The following is a 21,077-nucleotide window of genomic DNA, read 5'->3' on the forward strand; positions in this document are numbered from 1 at the left end:
GTGGCTCGCAGGGAAATGATCACCTGCTGACTCCAGAGGAGGAGTCGCCGGGCGAGTCGTGTTAGCTGCCTTGAGCGAATGCCACCCTGAAGATTGATCTACGCCACGGCAGCTGTGCTGTCCAGACCAGCACGTGCTTGTCCTGCACGAGAGGTAGTAGCCTCCTCAGCGCAAGTAGCACAGCCAACAACTCTAGGCAGTTGATATGCCAACGCAGGCGGGGGCCCGTCCACCGCCCCGACACTGCGTGCCCGTTGCACACGGCACCCCAACCCTGCAGGGAGGCATCCCTAAGGGGACCCTTGTCCGCAGAAGGTCATGGGAGACCAGGGGATTAGGGTGCGTCAGCATAAAAGCGTGATGACCATACGCCTGCTGCCTGTGTGCCACGCTCTCCAAGGAACCTGACTCTGTAGCCAGTGTTGGAGTGGTCGCATGTGCATCGACCCGAGGGGGGGCACCCCCACCGAGGATGCCATGTATCCCAGGAGCCTCTGAAATAGTTTCAGGGGGACCGCTGACTGCCCGAAAGCTTCAGGCAGTTCAACACTCAATGGGCGCACTCTGTAGTCAGTTGCGCTGTCATAGGGACAGAGTCAAGTTCCATACCGAGAAAGAGGATGCTCTGCACCGGGGAAAGCTTGCTCTTTTCTCAGTTGACCTGTAGCCCCAACCGATCTAGGTGCCGGAGCACCAGGTCCCCGTGTGTACACAACAGATCTCGAGAGTGAGCCAGGATGAGCCAGTCATCGAGATAGTTTAGTACCCGCACACGGCTTCCACGACCTTAGTAAAGACCCATGGAGACAGGGACAGACCAAAGGGGAGGACCCTGTACTGATATGCCCATCCCTCGAACGCGAACCGTAGGAACGGCGGAAGTCGAGGGAGGATCGAGACATGAAAGTATGCGTCCTTCAGGTCGATTGCCATGAACCAGTCCTGACACCTGGCGAACGTCAGGATGCGCTTCTGCGTGATCATCCTGAAAGGCAGCTTGTATAGGTGCATGTTCAGAACACACAGATCCAAGATAGGGCGCAACCCCCCGCCTTTCTTGGGGACAATGAAGTACGGGCTGTAAAACCCGTTGAACATCTCGGCTGGTGGGACGGGCTCGATCGCTCCCTTCGCTAGAAGGGTGGCGACCTCGGCACAAAGTACGGGAGCATCCTTGCCTCTGACTGAGGTATATAGGATGCCCTGAAACTTGGGCGGGCGTGTGGCGAAGTGGATCGCGTAGCTGAGAAGGATTGTCTTCCCTAGCCAGCCTGACAGTCTGGGAAGCCGGAGCCAGGCTCCCAGAACTGTGACAGGGGGACTAAAGGTTTGATCTTCTTCATCGTCCCCCCGGGGGGTGGTTCGATGGCTAGCAGTACGGATTCCTTGCCGGGGGAGGACCCCCAGGGAGGAGATCGGCTCTGCTGTTTTTCCTGCCTGGAGACTGCGCAGCTCAACGCACTGTCTGACTGAGATTGCTGAGGGCTGGTGTTTATACTCGACATTGCACTTCGCCATGACGCAACGTCGAGTTGCCGTCCACCGTCGTGCCGAGGGTGGGAGCGGCTGTGATACCGCAGAGAGAGAGGAAACTCTCTTTTTGAGAGTAACTGGCCCCGGAGGGGGCCAGCAGATGGTGAGAAGGGGCAGGATCCGTCCCTATCCGATTTCCCAGCGATGTGACTGGGGTCGGGCCCAATGGTAGCCTCGATCCCCCTAAGGTCTTCCCATGAGGGCCGCTTCTGCTTTCGCCGCAGCTGCTGATGGGGCGATGGTCTCCTCTTCGCTGTCTCTTCCAGGGGGGCCGCCTGAGTGGGGGGCACCAGAGCTGGAGGGTGTCGAAGAGGACCAGGGATGCTGGGAAGCAGACGGTGCACGGGACTCAATGGCCGAGGCGGCCAAGTCACAGCACGGGAGGACTGCTTCTTTACTGTCGAGAACTGTGGCTCGACAGTATCACCAACCAGCCCCCCCCTTGCGAGACGGGTGCATCGAGAAAGCGGACCTTCTCGGCGTTACTCATCTGCGCAAAATTCGGCCAGAGAAGTTTCTCATGGACCATAAGTGTGGACATCACCTGACCCAGGGCCCGTGTGGTCACCTTGGTCGCCCGTAGAGCGAGGTCGGTGGCGGCGCGGAGTTCCTGCATAAGCGCTAGGTCGGTCTTACCCTCGTGGAGCTCTCTTAATGCCCTGGCCTGGCAGGAGCCATAGCGTGGAGAGAGGAGGCATTCCTGGCCTGGCAGGAGCCATAGCGTGGAGAGAGGAGGCAGCTTGGTCCGCCGCAATGTAGGCTCTCGAAACCAGATATGCCGAGACCCCACATGCTTTGGACGGGAGTATAGGTCTAGCCCTCCCCAGGTGGCCGCCGACTATGGGCACGAGTGCACCGCGGCGGCACCACCTGGGGGACATAGACATGTCCTCTAGCTGTCTCAACCTCGAGGAAAGAGAGGGTGACAGAACTTTGTTTGACGTGAAACGTGCCAGAAAGGGGGCATTCCAGGTCTTACTAAGTTCCTCATGCACTTCCGGTAAGCACGGCACTGGGGGCGGGCACGGCTTGGAGCCGCGCTCAAATCCGAGGCGCCATGTAGCCAGCCGCGAGCGCTGGGAGAGGCAGTGCGGGCACTGCAACCCAACACTCACGGCGGCCCGGGAAAGCATGGCTGACATTTCGACGTCTGCTTCTTCCTGGGCTCGACCCCCCGAGGGAGGGAGCCCGAGGAATCGTCGGAGTTGGATGGCAGTACGTCACCCCCCGATGCTGCAAGAGACATCTCATCCATCACACATCGTGTCCGAATACGTGATTGAGGAACAAAACGGTAGTACCGTCTCCTGGGGAATGGTCAGACGAGCGAGACGATGTGCGAAAGGACCGTGAGCCAGTGGCTGGTGGATTATCGCTCACAGTAATCCTCATATCACCCTCGCTGCTTGCCATAGCGGACGGCAGGGCTGTAGTCCTGCCGCCACGGAACGGGGAGCAAACGAGGTGGTGGCTGAGTCCCGTGGGAACACAGCCACCCGTGACGCAAAGTCTGAATCGTCAACCGCCCGCAGTGCGGGAAGGACGTATCCACAACGTATGCCCCAGCGTACTGGAAGCAGGCATCGTGTCCGTCACCCTCCTCGATGAGTGTGTTGCACCCATGAGAACAGCGGGACAAGCCACACTGGAGAAATTTAGCTCTTTTAGAAAGGAAATTAGCTCGAACACCTCCGGAACTGCCGAGACGCCCAGGGGAGAGTCACTGCAGGAAAGGACCGTCCGCTGCACCACGTCGTAGATTCCAGCAGAAAAATGATCACCAAAGATCGTAGAGAAGCTCATCAGATGCGTAGGCTCTGAAGAACAAAAGGTGAATGAATGAGCACGCCGGCTTCCCTCTTATACCCGGACATCCAGGGAGGAGTCCGGCATGCAAATTTGATTCGCCAATTTTCATTGGCCTTTTCTAAATATTCAGAAGATGATAGGTTCTCAAGACAAACCCCAATCTGTCGGTTCGACACAAAATCGAGAGACTGACAGAAAGGGAACTCTTTTTTTACAAAAGGTCAGATTTCCTGACTTTCATTATAGCATACAAGACGCTCTTTGATGCATTCTCAAATCATGCTGGGACAACATGGATCATCACGTCTTGCACTAACATGCCAGCTTAAGTGCATGCTCTCAATAAAGCAACATTTAAATTTCACATACTACAGATCAGAGGCGGACGAAGTACACAACTTCCTTAGTTGAGTGAAACTACAGATACTGGTCAAATATTACTACACTACAAGTAAAAGTTGTACAGACAGATTCTTAAGTAATAGTACAGAAGTATGTGCTTTTAAAAGTACTCAAGTATTAAAAGTAAATGTCCTTTATGTCAGTGGTGGATTGTTTTATTGTTGTATACCTTATGCCTCTGAGGCAACCTATTGAATACACTGAGTAGCTCACAGTATCAGTGGTATTAAATGAGTAGTTCACTTCAAAATTTGCCCCCATTGACTTTCCATAGTCATTTTTATTCCTACTATGGAAAGTCAATGGGGGCAAATTTTGAAGTGAGCTACTCATTTTAGAGCTTCATGTTTGGCATACAGTATATATGTTTTCATGGGATGACATGTGCAACATTTGGTGACATGTGAAGAACATGTGATCACATGTGGAGACATGTCACACATGTTATCCCATGGGTTTCACATGGGAATTTACATGGAATTCAGACCAAAATGTTCCAAAAACACACATTTCACATGTGATCACGTGTTTTTTGCACATGTGAATTTTGTGTCTTTTCTGTAAGGTAATTATCCTCATTAGCCCCCTAGGCCTATATGTATTTACGAGAAGTGTTTTTTTTTTGTAAGAACCTTACTACTTACTGGTAAATTGCTGCTAAAACTGGGAAAGTGTAGAAGCCATGTGTTTGTTGGATTTATTACCATTTGTATTACCATAGTTTAACTACAAACATAAACTATAGCTACTATAATGAAACTATTGTACATTTTTAGTTACTGTGGTTTTGCTTAAAATAGCTTAATTGAAGTATGGTTACTATATAGAGAAAATGGCAAATTTGTGGATACTGTGGTTTTACTGCAAATACCATCCCTGCTGAAAAAAAACAATGAATTTGTGAATTAGATTTAGATTTTTCTATTAAATTACTCTTTGTAGAGTGTTCTGGGTTTTATTCCAATAGGATTTACCATCCCACCAATAGAATCCATCACATACAAGTAGACAACAAGTATCCATACAATATAATTCCCATTATAACCATAAAATCCATAAAATATTCTGTTGTATTTTGGGCAGGGTTCTATTATTCATTTTCCAAACGGCTTTAAATTATATAGCAGCAGATCAGAAGTTAACACGCACGCGCTATCAGGACTCTGTCCTTCCTGTTTTCGAGTTCTTTAACTCAATGGACAGGGTCGTGACAGAACCATGTCCTGCGGGTGTTTTGTGTGGAGACGTGTGGCCTTTGTTTACTTTGTGCCACGTGTCCTCCTGTCCCGTCTCTTAGTTTCCCGTAGTCTCGCCATTATTGTTAATCCCGGTCACCTGGCCTCACCTCCCTTTTGTAATTATCCTCTGTGATTGTTTCCCTATTTAATGTTACCCTCAGTCTCTAGTTTTTGTCGGTTCATTGTTCTATGTTCCACGTTCGTGTCTCTGCATCTCTCGTGTTCCTACCTTGCCTTGTCCTGCATTGTCCGGTTCTTGTGAGTTTTGTTTGTTTATTGTTTTAGTTCCTGTTTTGCCCCCCCCCCCAGAGGGAAGTGTTTGGTTTTTCCTTTTTGGAAAAAGTTTTTTTGTTTATAGTTTATGTTTTTCCCCATTGTGGGCTTTTGTTTTGTTCTTGTTAATAAACCTTTGTTAACACCTTCATCGACTGCCTGCATCTGGGTTCTCCCTGACTATTCTGTGACAGAATGAATCAACCAAGAAAGAGCCCAGCAGGCATGTACACTCACACAGGACGGTCCCGCCTGACTCGTCACCCCGGCGACATTCGCCAGGGAGACGCCCATATTGAGGATTACTTGGAGGATTTCCTCAGCGCCACAGAGAATGGGATCTACAGAGAGGAGGAACTGGCGGTGTTATTTAACCGCAGCCTCAGCGACCCTCTATCAGCAGCGGAGATGAGGAAGCTGAGACCGCTGGACTTCGACGGCATGTGGCAGCACGCTTCGAGTCACACGAGGTCCAGGGTCTCAGGCAAACCCAGCTACCCGTCTCCGCTGGCCACCATCTCAAAGGGTCGTGCCTTGCAGATCGGGGTCTTTGGCATCGCCGCACCTTCTAGTCGCCGGAGTAAACGCGGACGGAGGGAGTCATGGGACTCCCCTTCTGACGCCTCCGGTACGGAGTTGGTCGGGCCATCCACCGCTTCTCTGGAGCCGGCCACACGTCTCGTGAGCCGGTCCAAAAAGAAGAGGTCTAAAAGGGGGTCGCGGTGTCCCTCTCTACAGTCCGGTGTCCAGCCGGCGACCAATCCGGCGCAGCTGCCGGTTCTCCAGCCGGTGACGCAGCCGGCACTTCAGCTGGTGACACAGCCGGCCTTCCCGCCGATGACTCAGCCGGCCTTCTCGGCAGTGACGCAGCCGTCTCTCGAGTCCGGTATCCAGCCGGCGACCAGTCCGGCGCAGCTGCCGGTTCTCCAGCCGGTGACGTAGCCGTCTCTCGGGTCCGATGTCCAGCCGGCAACCAGTCCGGCGCAGCTGCTGGTTCTCCAGCCGGTGACGCAGCCGGCACTTCAGCCGGTGACGCAGCCGACCTTCTCGGCAGTGACGCAGCCGGCCTTCCCGCTGGTGACTCTGCCGGCCCTCTTGCTGGAGATTCAGCCGGCCTTACAGCCGGGGACTCAGCCGGCCTTCCAGCCGGTCTCACAGACTAAGACTGTCCCCCCTGGTCCCAACCCTTTTGAACTCCCCCCCCTTGAACTCTTGTGTTCCCACGCCCCCCTCCCATGTTTATTATTTTTATTGGCACACCCCAGTCCTGTAATTGCTGCCCTTATGCTCCCTTTGGTTTGTTTTGTGTTGTCTTTGTGGTGTTTGTCTGTGTGATTTACTGTTTCTTCCCACGGAGGTTTCTCCCTTGGAACGCCGTGAGGCGTTTCTTGGGGCGGGGGTTCTGTCAGGACTCTGTCCTTCCTGTTTTCGAGTTCTTTAACTCCATGGACAGGGTCGTGACAGAGCCTTTTCCTGCGGGTGTTTTGTGTGGAGACGTGTGGCCTTTGTTTACTTTGTGCCACGTGTCCTCCTGTCCCGTCTCTTAGTTTCCCGTAGTCTCGCCATTATTGTTCTGCCCTGGTGCTCTCCGGCTCCGCCCTGATGCTCTCTTGCTCCTGCCCTGGCTCCCTGCTCAGCCTCACTCCACCTCACTCTACTACACGGGCCTGGTGCTATGTTCCTTTCCCTATTCCGCTCCCGCTCCACCTCCCACCTGGACTTGGAGGGGGGACTATGTGACGATCACCAGTAGCTTATTAGCCCCGTAATATAGACCCTGTTCATTCAATCAGTCATTGCAAAGTCGTGTATGTGTATGTTCACTGCATCGCTCTGTTTGCCTGTTTCCTGGATTGCCCTGTTTGCTTTTTTAACCTCTTGCCTGTCTTTGATTCTGAATTACCCCTGCTCCAGATTACATGATATTAGCCCGATCTGGAAACAATTTGTGTGTTGTAGGATGTGATAGTGATTTATTAACTATGCAAGGCATAGTATACGACAATCAACACCATGTATGTGACACTTCACAACGTCCCATCAGAAAGACTAGCAATAGGAGCACAGATGCTCTTCCGTGCACAGCTTTTAAACATGACAAAATGAAAGAGAAACCATGATATTTGTACAACAATGTGGAATTATGCAATGAAGGAAAGGTTTGTGGAGTTATGGCAACAATACTTCTGCCTTTATGATTTTTCCTGTGTTAAATCAGTCTATACCTTTTAATATCGTATGAAATTTTTTTATACACACATTTGATCAATAGCACTATGAATATAACAATCAAATCAATAATTTTTAGTTAGTTTGTAGACGCACACCTTATTTAAAGATGCAATGATACTACATATACTACATATTTCACAATTTCCTGTTTTTACTTTTGTCACTACTATCTGTATGCTTGACTTGACTTTGTATTAAGGAGAACAGTAAGTGTAAAGTATTCTACCTAGCGGATACTCTGGGGTCTTGGGAGGTTAGAATATGATTAAATTAATTCCGCTGTTGTATGATAACCCCAAAGATTACCAAGTTCACTTATTTGAGGACCAGAAATTCTCATACTGTGGAAAAAGTACATTCACCTAGACAAAGTTAGTTACGAAAAACTAAAACTTTACAATTAAAATTCAGTACTTAGAATCTGATCTATTATGCCTTTTATGAATAAAAATAAGACATTACAACAAAAAATGTTGGAAACTCTGAATGACAGAAAATCTTTAACAAACGCAAATGACAAGCTTAAGGAATATTCAATTCACAAAATAACTAAAGAGCCCCTGGCCAGGTTAAAAAACCTACACATGTCCTGTCTCATGGGCTACTACAAAGGCAGAAGAGAAGCCATCTTCATGATTGAGGGTGCAGCTACGGACAGGGTGGCACATCCCAGTGACAGGTGCATATCCTGAGAGAGTGATAGAGACAGACAGAAAGAATAAACAAGTTACTATGGATCATTTATTTTGTCATAACAGTGAGAAGTCTTGCCCAGTGACTTTACTGACAGCTGGCTGGTGGATTTCCAATATTTTAAGCAGAGTGATGCAAACAGCACAGGTAACTTTGCAGAGAGCTGTCCATCAGAATTAGGAAGAACGTGTCAACCTACCATCTGTTGACCTTAAATAACATACATATTTGCACCGTTTCGATTAAAGAATACTCAATAAGATATATTTATCTGGTTTTGCAGAGCAAGCCCACGACCCAGAACAAAATTTTAAGTGGGCCACAAAACATGTTTATGGATCCCACGCATATGGGGACCCGGGACAATGTTCCTGATTGTCCCCACTGATAACAGTCAGACTCTAGTCAAGTCACTGTACGTAACCTTGTCCACACCATAAATGATACCTATGATCCGCTGAATATTTGGCATCACATTGCCCCAAAGGTTGTTCGAGGGAGCAGTTGCATTTTGTGATGCTTAGTGGATCATTTTAACTTACTTTGTTATTATCAGCTCTTAATCTTTCAAAGGGTGTCTCTGTTGTTTAGAAAATGAATAGTGCGTTATTATACAAATGTGTGCTTTTTAATCTCTATACAAAGAACTCCATGCTCTGTTAAAAAAATGCTGTGTTTATTGTGACTCATTTCAGACCCGAGGGACTATAGATATAGCTATGTTTGTTTAATCACAAGCTCAATGCAACTCTAACTAAAAGAAAAAAACATCCATTGATGCATGCCAACAAATTATGATATATGGATCACTGAAGATTTCAGCTCTAAAGCTATATTTATATTTGCTGTCAAAAACCATAAACCGACAGAGCACATCAGCACCGATTAGCTCAGTATTGTCCCTGCCAGGAACTGTATGCATACAGGCCAAACAGCTCTTTTCACGATTATCATGGGATGTAACAATATACAGTGCATGATAAGGCAAATTTGAGAGTAGCAGTGAAAGCGTAAACACTTCATGCTGAGATCAGGGCTCTTCTCTGGAAGTGCTTGAGTTTTCCTGTCAGATTCAATAGATTTTAAATGTGCAGCATGTGAAGTTCTTTGTCAGAGCTGAAGGAAAGATACTCTTAGAGGACAGTTGCTTCAGCGGCCCACTGAAGTCTTAGACAACAAAGTCCTTACTTTCATTGTGCTTGTGTAATTGTGTTATTATGTATCTCAGCTATTCTTTAGCCAAGGCGTGCACCTCCTTACATATTCACAGTCTGTCTAAAGACAGGCACCGATCAGGATTCTGTCAGACTGTTAATTCTTACTGAGCCAATGTGGCACTGAGAGAAAGAGAGGGACAGAGGGGCAGACAAGAGTGTTAAAGAAAAAAACTGACCTTTTTAAGACACACACAGGAATTGAAGAAATTTTGTGTGTGGAAAAGCTAAAGAACATGACAAGGCCCGGAAAAGTTTCAAGTCAAAGGCATGCTAAGGAGAAAAACAGACATGACAAAGGTTGAAATGGGGATATCTCACCCTGCATGCCAGTGGGGCCAAAGCCTTGCCGAGTCAGGAAGATGGCATGATCATGATGCTCTGAGTGCTCAGGATTGTCCTTTTGCTGACCGAATGCCCAGCGGCACACATTCTCCAGACTTCGTGAAGGGTTGCCACGTTCAATGAGACTGATAGACTAAGACAAAGAAAATAAGAGGGTCATTACAGTTTCCTGAACCATTTTAGGAGTCATTAGTCTATAAGAGTCGTAATGACTCGCATTGATCATTGTGAATCATTGTAATGACTTTTAAATAGTCTTACTGTTAATAGTACACAGAAATCAAAGTCTTTGGAGTATTATGAGACCTCACCTGAACTCCCTATTTCACAGTTACTGTTGGCTGTTTTTGTTTGTAATTTACAGTACATTGCAATAAATTTTAATTGTATTTAATCAATTGTTGTAATTACCAAACAAGTATATATTTAGTGGTGAAACATTGTGTTTTTGTAGTTTATTGTATTTGTAATAAGGAAGGGAACTGGCTATAGTGTTGTCTGTAAATGTGTTTATATGGTCTTAAAAAACAGATGGTCTACATACAATCTGTTTGCTCAAATAATCAACATTTGCACTGATCTTTAAATAAATACTTAACAAGATGTACTGATATGGATATTGGGTTTTTGTAGAAAATTGTTATTTTTAACTGGAATGTCATGAATGTATTAATACCCATCAGATGAATATAAAATGATGTAAACGACAATTCAAATAGCACACTAGATATATCAGTTATGCAATATGTTTTGCACATATTTTATTGACAATCTACCCATTTGCCTTAGGTTTTTGTGAGTCAGTGGATAAATAATTGGATGCATTGAAGAGATGAGATTGAACCTTCGGGCAAAAGGGTCCCAAGTTCAATGGCAGTCTAATGTAATAAAAATATGGCAGCAATTTGTCACTCAGTATGTGAGCGAGTGAACTGTGTGTACTCTGTGAACTGTGAAGTACTGTAGCCTACTTCAGAACTGTAGCTCTAGTTAGTGGGTAGTATGAACAAGTTAAAAGTTGTGCAGTGCAGATTGTTTTGAAAACCTGAATGTAATGCATGCTCGCCAACCCGCCAACTTGAACAAACAATGCTACTCATTTCAAAGATAAATTATAGAGGACTTTTAATTTGTAAGGTAATTATTTTTCAAAACTTACCTTGGCATATCCAAGCATGATCATCCTCACAAGAACAACATTAATGTGCACACCTAACGACTCATCATGGTAGATCTCATTCACCTGTAATCCAAAATGATACAAAAATGCATTAATCTCCTATCGGCTAAACAAAAACAAAACAACAAACAGTGATGTTGTCAGAAACTAAGATATTCGGCAAGGATATAAATTGCGTCACCGTTCACCTAGACCTCTATGACAGCTACTGATTTTATCAACTCCAAGAACAAATAACTCCGCTTCAGCACCCTCGCTGTGACTGACAATGAGCAAGTAAGAGCAAATCTTATTCAAGAGCACAGAGATAAAGAGAGCCAGAGGAAATGGGAACTCAGACACGTAAGGGTAGCTCTAGGAGGTATATTTTAGGCATGTCATGGGGCTACAGCTGGCATGGAAAACGCTATGAAAGGTTGGTAAATGAAAAGGCTCCAGTGTTGAGCTGGTCATACAAAGGCCTTTTAAAAGGTTTAGATGTTTTTCCTTCCCCGCCTAGCTAAGAGACTGCTGTGTGGATTTGGGAGGAAACATGCAGGGTTATGGGGTTGGCTAGTTAAATGCAGGGTGTGCATGGTGTAGTACTGTTATAAATTTACCAAAAATGTCACAGATGCTTTATGTACGTACCTTAAAGGTCCTATTATATGCTAGTCAAATGTGACAATAAATGTCATTACACAGGTTTCACAATATAACTTATTGGTTAAATTGATTTAAAGGGATAGTTCATACAAAAATTAAAATGTTTATCATTTACTCACCCTGATGTCATTCCAAATCTGTATGACTGTCTGTATTCTGCTGAACACTAAAAATGTTTTGAAATCCGTTGGTAACAAAACAAAAATATTCCCCATTGATTTATACTTTATATTTTTATTTTTGGATGAACTATATCCCTTTAAGGCCAAAAAGTTCTTGGAGCTGTATAAAAAGCTTCTTGATAGTAGGTTGCCCTCTATGATTGTGATTTTGACACAAAAAATCACAAGTTATCTTAACAATGTAGGTTTACTTAGAAGAGGAACAGTTTTTTGGTCCCATTTAGCACTGATATGGTCTCAGGCCCCTTGCTGTTAAGCCACAACTCCTTAAAAACTCCCTGTACAGCAATTTCTTTCCTAATAATCATACAAGAGACAGACATCCTTAATTTGACAGGTAGTAAAATAACTGCCAGGCACCAAACATCGTTTTTGGTTCGCCAGCCACAAATATTTTTAAACACCCACAAAAGCTCAATTCAAATTTTGTTTTTCTATCACACTTCTTTGATTTTCCCCTCTTTCATGCAATATCATATCCATGCGCAATATTTCCCTTATCTTTCCGGGCAATAACTGCACTGAACTGAACTATTATATCACCTTTTATGTTCTGTATGTGTGACCGTTTAGTGTTATGCTTGCACAGTACTTGTATTTTATCATTGTTATGTGTTTCGTTCTGCAAACTGTGAATGTCTCAGAAGAAAACTCAGAAGCATGCGCCACAGTGACTTCTGGGACTTCAAGCAGGTTCAGTACGCGCAACTCTGCAGTCTTTGCATTCTTCATATCAAGAACACATCTGGGTACTTTCATGCGTTCTCTGTACTTGTGTTCTTGAGTACTGGAACCGGATTTTAACAGTTGATGATGACATAGAACAGTGGTACCCAAGTGTCTCCCAAGGAAGACATACAAAATGTGCAGAGCACTGGGTCCCCAGGAACAGGTTTGGAACCAAACACTCCCTTTCCACTGCTGCTGCGCTGGGAAAAAAATCAAACCACGAATTCTGGAGCTTATTTGGTTTTAGAGGCATTGGACATTGACTATTATATCAGCATCTGGCAGTTTTCAAATAAAGACAATGTAATCAGCTGAACCGAGGGCATTGTGAACTGGAGAATAAACAGTTTATTTATAAGATTTGCTCTCTACTCGAGTTTAACGTATAGTAAACAGGAGTTTGGTCTGGAATCTACTTTGAATTTAAATAAATCTTTAGTACTTTGAAAAATTGAAATCTTTTTTTTATTTAGGAACATTCTGCACTTTTCTAGATTACTGCCATGCTGATAATAACATTTTTAATGTGAACAACATGTGTTAAATTACAAAAACACATTTTCGCAAGCAGTCCTAGACCTTTGGACACCACAGTTCTTTATGCATAAAATTGGCACATTCAACCCTAAGACTTGCAGTAGTGGTCAGGCCTGTAACAAAACACATCTGAAAGATGAAAGAAGAAAGGTGGGAAAAACGAATTATCTTCAAGAAAAAGCAGGTACTTTCATAAACGTGCATGTATGGACAGCTTCAGAGATAGCAGAGGGGAACAGACAGAACAAACTGTCTCAGCAGATCTGAGTTGCTATAGTCATTTGTTGTGGAGGGGTGAAAAATGTACCCGTGCAAATTATTAAATTGTTGACTGGCATTTGAGCCCAGATCGCCTCTACGACTCTAAAAATCAGCAGAGGACAGGTCATACCAATGTTCCCTCCCTTACCCTGTTGTCTCACGCAATTAAAAAGGAGCTCTATTTGATACAGAAAAGTGTCCTCTTTAGGCAGTTGAGCTTCAAATAAGTGCACAAGGGGTCTAATCATGACAGGCTGTATGTGTAAAAATTGCAATGATGTTGCATTTATTGTACAGAGCCCGTCAGGACCTGACAAAACATTACACTATGAACACACTGACTCATTCCAGTTTATAGAGAAAAATTCACATTTGCATACTGAAAATAAACAAAATGCAAACATTCCTGCTGCATCCTCCCAGAGGAAAACGTTCCTTCTCTGAGGCTGCACTTTCATAACTCAAGAGACCCAACAGTATTGAGTTATTTTTGTATCAATTTTGCCTCGGGTGTGTTTCATAAAATCTCTTGCAGGAAATATTAACATATACTAAGATTGATAAATGCTGTTGAATTGTCCATTGCAAGTTCATCTTAACAAATGCATTAACTACAACCTTATTGTAAAGTGTTACACCAGATAGCAAACTGACATTGATTCAATATTGATTTTTGGTTAGAAAGGTCAGCATCGGTTGTCAATCAAATTTCGATGTTGAATCAACGTTCACTATTTGGTCGGTACATCGGAACGTTTTACGTCGGAAATAAAGCATTGATTTCTTTATTTGGAAACTTTGTGGGAGGAGTCGGAGTTCCGTGCATGCACACTTACGGCCAACCGTCACTGGAGTAACCATCTGAGGTAAGCAATATGTTTTGATTTTACAAAGGTCTTTATACTAAAATATAAAATATTTGAAGAATATTTTGTTGTTGAAGTTGTAATGTTATACCGTTCTTGCGTCATAATCTTGTAATTTATCATGGTGTTAGCACACGGCCTGTCTGAGGTGAGCCGCAGTTAAATGCAGTTGTAGTTGTTTAAATCGGCCACATGCAGCATCGATCAAGTGTAAAACATAATTTTCGAAATTTTAATTTGGTTATTTAATTTGGAAATAAAACCACAAAACGGTTTGCTCGAGCAAGGACACAATGGTGTTTTACAGCTAATAGTAAACAATTACTAAATGGTATCTTGCTTTTTAACAAGTCCTGTATGGCAATCATTGTTAATTTCATATATACAGTATATTAGTATTTTGATCAATTTGTGGCAAGTACGTAAACGCTTATTGCTGCGCAAGCTGTAAACGTTGCTTTAACTCCCTGCTTAGCTAAGCGACATTTTCCTTATGAAGCATGTAAGCTACATTAAATGAACACACAGGTTGTAGTTATGAGTTTACTTACCATTGTCTATAAATGCAGGCGGTCACTGTTGTGCTTAATACATTAATAATAATTTAGGCAAAACTCAGAGAAAAAATCTGATTGTGATTAAGCCTGAAGACAATGTAATAAATGACCAAAACCAACTCATAAAATTCGGCCTATTTAATATTAGATCACTAAATTCAAAAGCAGTTATTGTAAATGAAATGATCACAGACAACAGTTTTGATATACTTTGCCTTACCAAAACCTGGCTTAAACCAAATGATTATTATGGTCTAAATGAGTGTACCCCACCAAGCTACTGTTATATGCATGAGCCACGTCCGGTTGGTCGAGGTGGTGGTGTCCCAACAATCTTTAGAGACTTTCTTACTGTAACTCAGAGAACGGAGCATAAATTTAAATCATTTGAAGTGCTTGCATTGAACATAATTGTTCCAAACGAAAGTAAAAAACCATTGCTTTCTTTTACGTTGGCTACTGTGTATAGACCCCCTGGTCCCTACACTGATTTTCTGAAAGAATTCCTCGACCAACGTTAGCAGACTTCTTATCGGACCTATTGGTTAACGTTGATAAAGTACTAATTGTCGGAGATTTTAATATCCACATAGATAGTGCTAACGATGCATTAGCAGTGGCGTTTACAGAGCTACTACACTCTTTTGGAGTAACACAACACATCAATGGATCCACTCATCGATTTAATCATACACTAGACTTGATTATATCTCACGGAGCCGATCTAACCAATATAGATATTATACCTCAAAGCGACAATGTCACCGATCACTATCTTATAACATGTACACTGCGCACTGCAGAAATCAGCCGTTTAACTCATTATCGACAGGGTAGAACAATTACCTCGACTACTTAAGATAGTTTCGCAAAGAGTTTGCCACATCTGACTCCTTTAATAACCATACCAATAAATACAGAATCGCTCAATGACATGACCAGCAAATTTTGCAATATTTTTTCTAATACATTAGAAGCTGTCGCACCTATGAAGTCAAAAAAGATTGAGAAAAACGTAGCACCATGGTACAATAGCACCACTCACGCCCTTAAAAGAGAAACATGTAAACTGGAGCGCAAATGGAAACAAACCCAATTAGAAATCTTTAAAATTATGTGGAAAGAGAGTGCAAACAGTTATAAAAAGGCACTAAAAGCAGCAAAGGCTGAGCACCTCTGTAACCTCATAGCAACTAACAAAAACAATCCAAGGTTTTTATTTAGTACAGTTGCTAAATTAACAAATAAACAGACATCACCTGACCTGGGTATTCCGCCGCACCTTGGTAGCAATGATTTCATGATTTTTTTTACATAGAAAATCGAAAACATACGAGACAAAATAGTAAAAACTCAACCTCCAAGTCTGTCCTATAAATTAGTACCAACCATCGCCCCAAAAGAAAGGCTACAGTGTTTTTCACCTATAAAACAGGAAGATTTAATTAAACTTATTGCAACATCTAAACCTACAACTTGCTTATTAGACCCCATACCAACTAAATTATTAAAAGAGTTATTACCCGTTGCAATTGAGCCCATTTATAACATTATCAACTCGTCAATTAATCTAGGCCAGTGGTCACCAACCCTGCTCCTGGAGATCAACCGTCCTGAAGATTTCAGCTCTAACCCCAATCAAACACACCTGAACTATCTAATCAAGGTGTTCAGGTTTGCTTGATAATTACAGACAGGTGTGCTGAAGCAGGGTTGGAGCTGCAGTCTGCAGGACGGTCGATCTCCAGGAGCAGGGTTGGTGACCACTGATCTAGGCCATGTCCCAGGACCCTTTAAGCTGGCCGTCATTAAGCCTCTTATCAAGAAACCAAACTTAGACCCCAACGAACTAGGAAACTATAGACCGATTTCAAATCTCCCTTACCTGTCTAAAATACTAGAAAAAGTAGTGTCCACTCAGTTGTGCTCTTTCTTACAAAATAATGACATACACAAAAAATTCCAGTCAGGCTTTAGACCGCATCACAGTACTGAAACTGCGCTCATTAAAATTACAAACGACCTGCTTATAGCATCAGATAAAGGTAACATCTCACTCCTAGTCCTGCTTGACCTTAGTGCTGCGTTCGATACTGTAGACCAGTAGTCACCAACCTTTTTGAGCCTAAGATCCCCAACGTCAGAATTGTTGAAAGGCAAGAGCTACCATTCAAAAAGTTGAAAATAAAAACAGCCCAGATTGAACCTCCTGCTTGAGGCCTTTTATTTAGTCTATAATTGTGGGTCTATTTGAATTACCTGAAATTCTTTGTTCCACTTTTCAGATGCAACTAAGCAAACTCTGTAACATGTAGAGTTGCCACTTTCAGTGTGCCATAACGAGGTGAAAAACACCAATTCAAACACCAGTTCAAGGACTTTGATTCATACATGACAGCTTGACATTAAAACGAGGTTTAGAATAAGTTTAACAAGACCCTAATTATTTAGGTATTTACTGTATAAAGATTTGTTCTTTATGATGCATTTATTTAGTTTACTTTTATTAAGTAAATACATCATATAGATGGAAATGTTATAAATAGGCCCTAATAATAACAACAACGTTAATTATTTATTTTAAATCATTTATCTATTTACTTTTACCCGTCTAATAATGTCTTGGTAATAAGTATCTGTTTCACAAAATAGCTAAAGGTATGGAATGGGCTATCATATTAGGCTAATTGAAAACATAAATAGGATATCAGCAGGAGATGTCATCTCCCGCATTAGATAGTACTGGTGCAGTTTACCATCACTGACAGACCCGCGGATCATTCACTATTACAACTTTGTGAATAGACCAATGTTGTCTTTCAGACAAACTCAACATTAAAATGCACCGCTTTCTCACCATATCCCGTTGCTCACACTCGTAAGTTACATTCGCTGAAGACAGAGAGCCGCGACTCCAGATACGCGGACAGTATGAAACCGAGGCGCTTGCTTGCGCATCCAGTGTAAAAGCACAAAAACGCCAACGAACAAGTGACATTTTTATGTCATATGAATAAACTGTTTTTAAGCGTAATGCACCGCAACAGTATAGTGACCTCCAAATGACAGTTACGCCAGTTCATGCGCGAGTCTCATTTTGCGTTTGATCACTGACCACCGACATTAGAAACACTGAAGAGCGATCACGCGCAGTCGCGCATCACAATGAAATGTGATTAATGATAACGGTCGCATTAAAAACTCACGCAGGCCAGGGAATCATTATTTATACAGCCATGAAAAGATTAATGCAGAACTTAAAAACATACAACCACTGAATGAAGAGAAACAGAGATGCGCTTGCAAAACTGGACATTGATCAGGCACAATATATTTGTCTCTCCATTTTCCTATTAGCCTACTTTCAGGGATCGACAAGTAACGTCTCAAAGATCGACCAGTCGATCGAGATCGACGGGTTGGCGACCACTGATGTAGACCATAAAATACTTCTAGATCACTTACACAATTATACCGGTATTCAGTGACAAGCACTTCAATGGTTCAGATCTTACTTATCAGACAGACATCAATGTGTCCAATTAAATGGGGAATCATCAAATCTAACGCAAGTAAATTATGGATTGCCTCAGGGATCGGTTTTAGGACCCTTGCTATTCTCCATATACATGCTGCCCCTTGGAAACATTATTAGAAAACATGGAATTAGCTTCCACTGTTATGCAGATGATACTCAGCTATATATCTCATCAAGACCAGATGATTCCTTCCATGCTAGACCCTATACCTACAAATCTACTGAAAGAGATGCTCCCAGAAATTATAGCTCCTCTTCTTAGTATTATTAACTCATCTCTGACATTAGGTCATGTGCCTAAAGCATATAAGGTGGCTGTTATAAGGCCCCTTGGCAAAAAACCCAACTCAACCCTAGAGAACTAGGAAACTACAGGCCTATATTGAATCTACCTTTCATATCTAAAGTTCTGGAAAAAGTATTTTCAACTCAATTATGTTCCTTCCTCCAAAGGAATGACATCAATGAAGAATTCCAGTCTGGATTTAGAGCATGTAACAGTACAGAGACTGTTTTGATCAGAGTTACAAATTATCTGCTATTGGCGTCTGACCGAGGTTGTATCTCATTATTGGTGCTGCTAGACCTTAGTGCTGCATTCGACACCATTGACCACAGCACACTCCTACATAGACTCGAAAATTATGTCGGCATTAAGGGAATAGCTTTGAAATGATTTAAATCTTATTTATCTGACCGTTTTCAATTTGTAGCAATAAACAATGAGGTGTCACGCAAATCGCAAGTCCAGTACGGTGTACCACAGGGCTCAGTCTTAGGGCCTCTGCTCTTCGCATTATACATTCTACCTCTAGGAGATATAATAAAGCAACACAGAGTTAGCTTTCACTGTTATGCTGATGATACTCAACTGTATATTTCCTCGAAGCCTCATGAAACACAGGTGGGGTGTCCGCAACAATCTTTAGAGACTTTCTTACTATAACTCAGAGAACAGAGCATAAATTTAAATCATTTGAAGTGCTTGCATTGAACATAATTGTTCCAAACGAAAGTAAAAAACCATTGCTTTCTTTTACGTTGGCTACTGTGTATAGACCCCCTGGTCCCTACACTGATTTTCTGAAAGAGTTCGCAGACTTCTTATCGGAACTATTGGTTAACGTTGATAAAGTACTAATTGTCGGAGATTTTAATATCCACATAGATAGTGATAACGATGCATTAGCAGTGGCGTTTACAGAGCTACTACACTCTTTTGGAGTAACACAACACATCAATGGATCCACTCATCGATTTAATCATACACTAGACTTGATTATATCTCACGGAGCCGATCTAACCAATATAGATATTATACCTCAAAGCGACAATGTCACCGATCACTATCTTATAACATGTACACTGCGCACTGCAGAAATCAGCCGTTTAACTCGTTATCGACAGGGTAGAACAATTACCTCGACTACTAAAGATAGTTTCGCAAAGAGCTTGCCAGATCTGACTCCTTTAATAACCATACCAATAAATACAGAATCGCTCGATGACATGACCAGCAAATTGGGCACTATTTTCTCTAATACATTAGAAGCTGTCGCACCTATGAAGTCAAAAAAGATTAATGAGAAAAACGCAGCACCATGGTACAATAGCACCACTCGCGCCCTTAAAAGAGAAACACGTAAACTGGAGCGCAAATGGAAACAAACCCAATTAGAGGTCTTTAAAATTGCGTGGAAAGAGAGTGCAAACTGTTATAAAAAGGCACTAAAAGCAGCAAAGGCTGAGCACCTCCGTAACCTCATAGAAACTAACAAAAACAATCCAAGGTTTTTATTTAGTACAGTTGCTAAACTAACAAATAAACAGACTTCACCTGACCTGGGTATTCCGCCGCACCTTGGTAGCAATGATTTCATGAATTTTTTTACAGAGAAAATCGAAAACATACGAGACAAAATAGTAAAAACTCAACCTCCAAGTCTGTCCTATAAATTAGTACCAACCATCGCCCCAAAAGAAAGGCTACAGTGTTTTTCACCTATAAAACAGGAAGATTTAATTAAACTTATTGCAACATCTAAACCTACAACTTGCTTATTAGATCCCCATACCAACTAAAATTAAAGACCCGATTGGCTTATAACATTATCAACTCGTCAATTAATCTAGGCCATGTCCCAGGACCCTTTAAACTGGCCGTCATTAAGCCTCTTATCAAGAAACCAAACTTAGACCCCAATGAACTAGGAAACTATAGACCGATTTCAAATCTCCCTTACCTGTCTAAAATACTAGAAAAAGTAGTGTCCACTCAGTTGTGCTCTTTCTTACAAAATAATGACATACACGAAAAATTCCAGTCAGGCTTTAGACCGCATCATAGTACTGAAACTGCGCTCGTTAAAATTACAAACGACCTGCTTATAGCATCAGATAAAGGTAACATCTCACTCCTAGTCCTGCTCGACCTTAGTGCTGCGTTCGATACTGTAGACCATAAAATACTTCTAGATTGTGTCCTCGTTGGCTCTCGTCCCACCTTCCTCGTTACAATCGCTTACACAATTATACCGGTATTCAGGGACAGGCACTACAATGGTTCAGATCTTACTTATCAGACAGACATTTCAATTTTTGGTGCCTAATTTCATTCTAATGGGTGCAGATCATCAAAATATTTTCATGTGTTTATTAACATTTATGCATTTGGCGCAGATGCTGCCGTCCAAAGTGAAATAAAGACCTTTAGTCACAGAAAGTCATGCACGACCATGGTTAGCATTTGACTATCAATGTATAAAAAATGTACAGAATGACAAAATTTGCTTTTAATAATACGTAACTGTAGCATTCATATACTCCACACACACATATATATA

The 21,077-nt window shown here is 42.8% G+C and overlaps 1 protein-coding gene across 3 annotated transcripts in view; it reads right to left on the reverse strand.

Annotated features, from left to right (window-relative positions):
* adamts3 (ADAM metallopeptidase with thrombospondin type 1 motif, 3) overlaps nt 1–21,077 on the reverse strand; it is a 226,468-nt gene that overhangs the window by 107,511 nt on the left and 97,880 nt on the right. For all 3 annotated transcript variants that reach the window (XM_057328004.1, XM_057328020.1, XM_057328011.1), the window contains exons 6-8: nt 10,899–10,982; nt 9,716–9,872; nt 8,070–8,175 (exon numbers count right to left, since the gene is read on the reverse strand). In XM_057328004.1, the coding sequence (XP_057183987.1) occupies nt 8,070–8,175; nt 9,716–9,872; nt 10,899–10,982 (347 nt within the window). The remainder of the gene's footprint in view (nt 1–8,069; nt 8,176–9,715; nt 9,873–10,898; nt 10,983–21,077) is intronic.

This window comes from Triplophysa rosa, linkage group LG2, assembly GCF_024868665.1.
Source record: "Triplophysa rosa linkage group LG2, Trosa_1v2, whole genome shotgun sequence".
NCBI classification, from domain to species: domain Eukaryota; kingdom Metazoa; phylum Chordata; class Actinopteri; order Cypriniformes; family Nemacheilidae; genus Triplophysa; species Triplophysa rosa.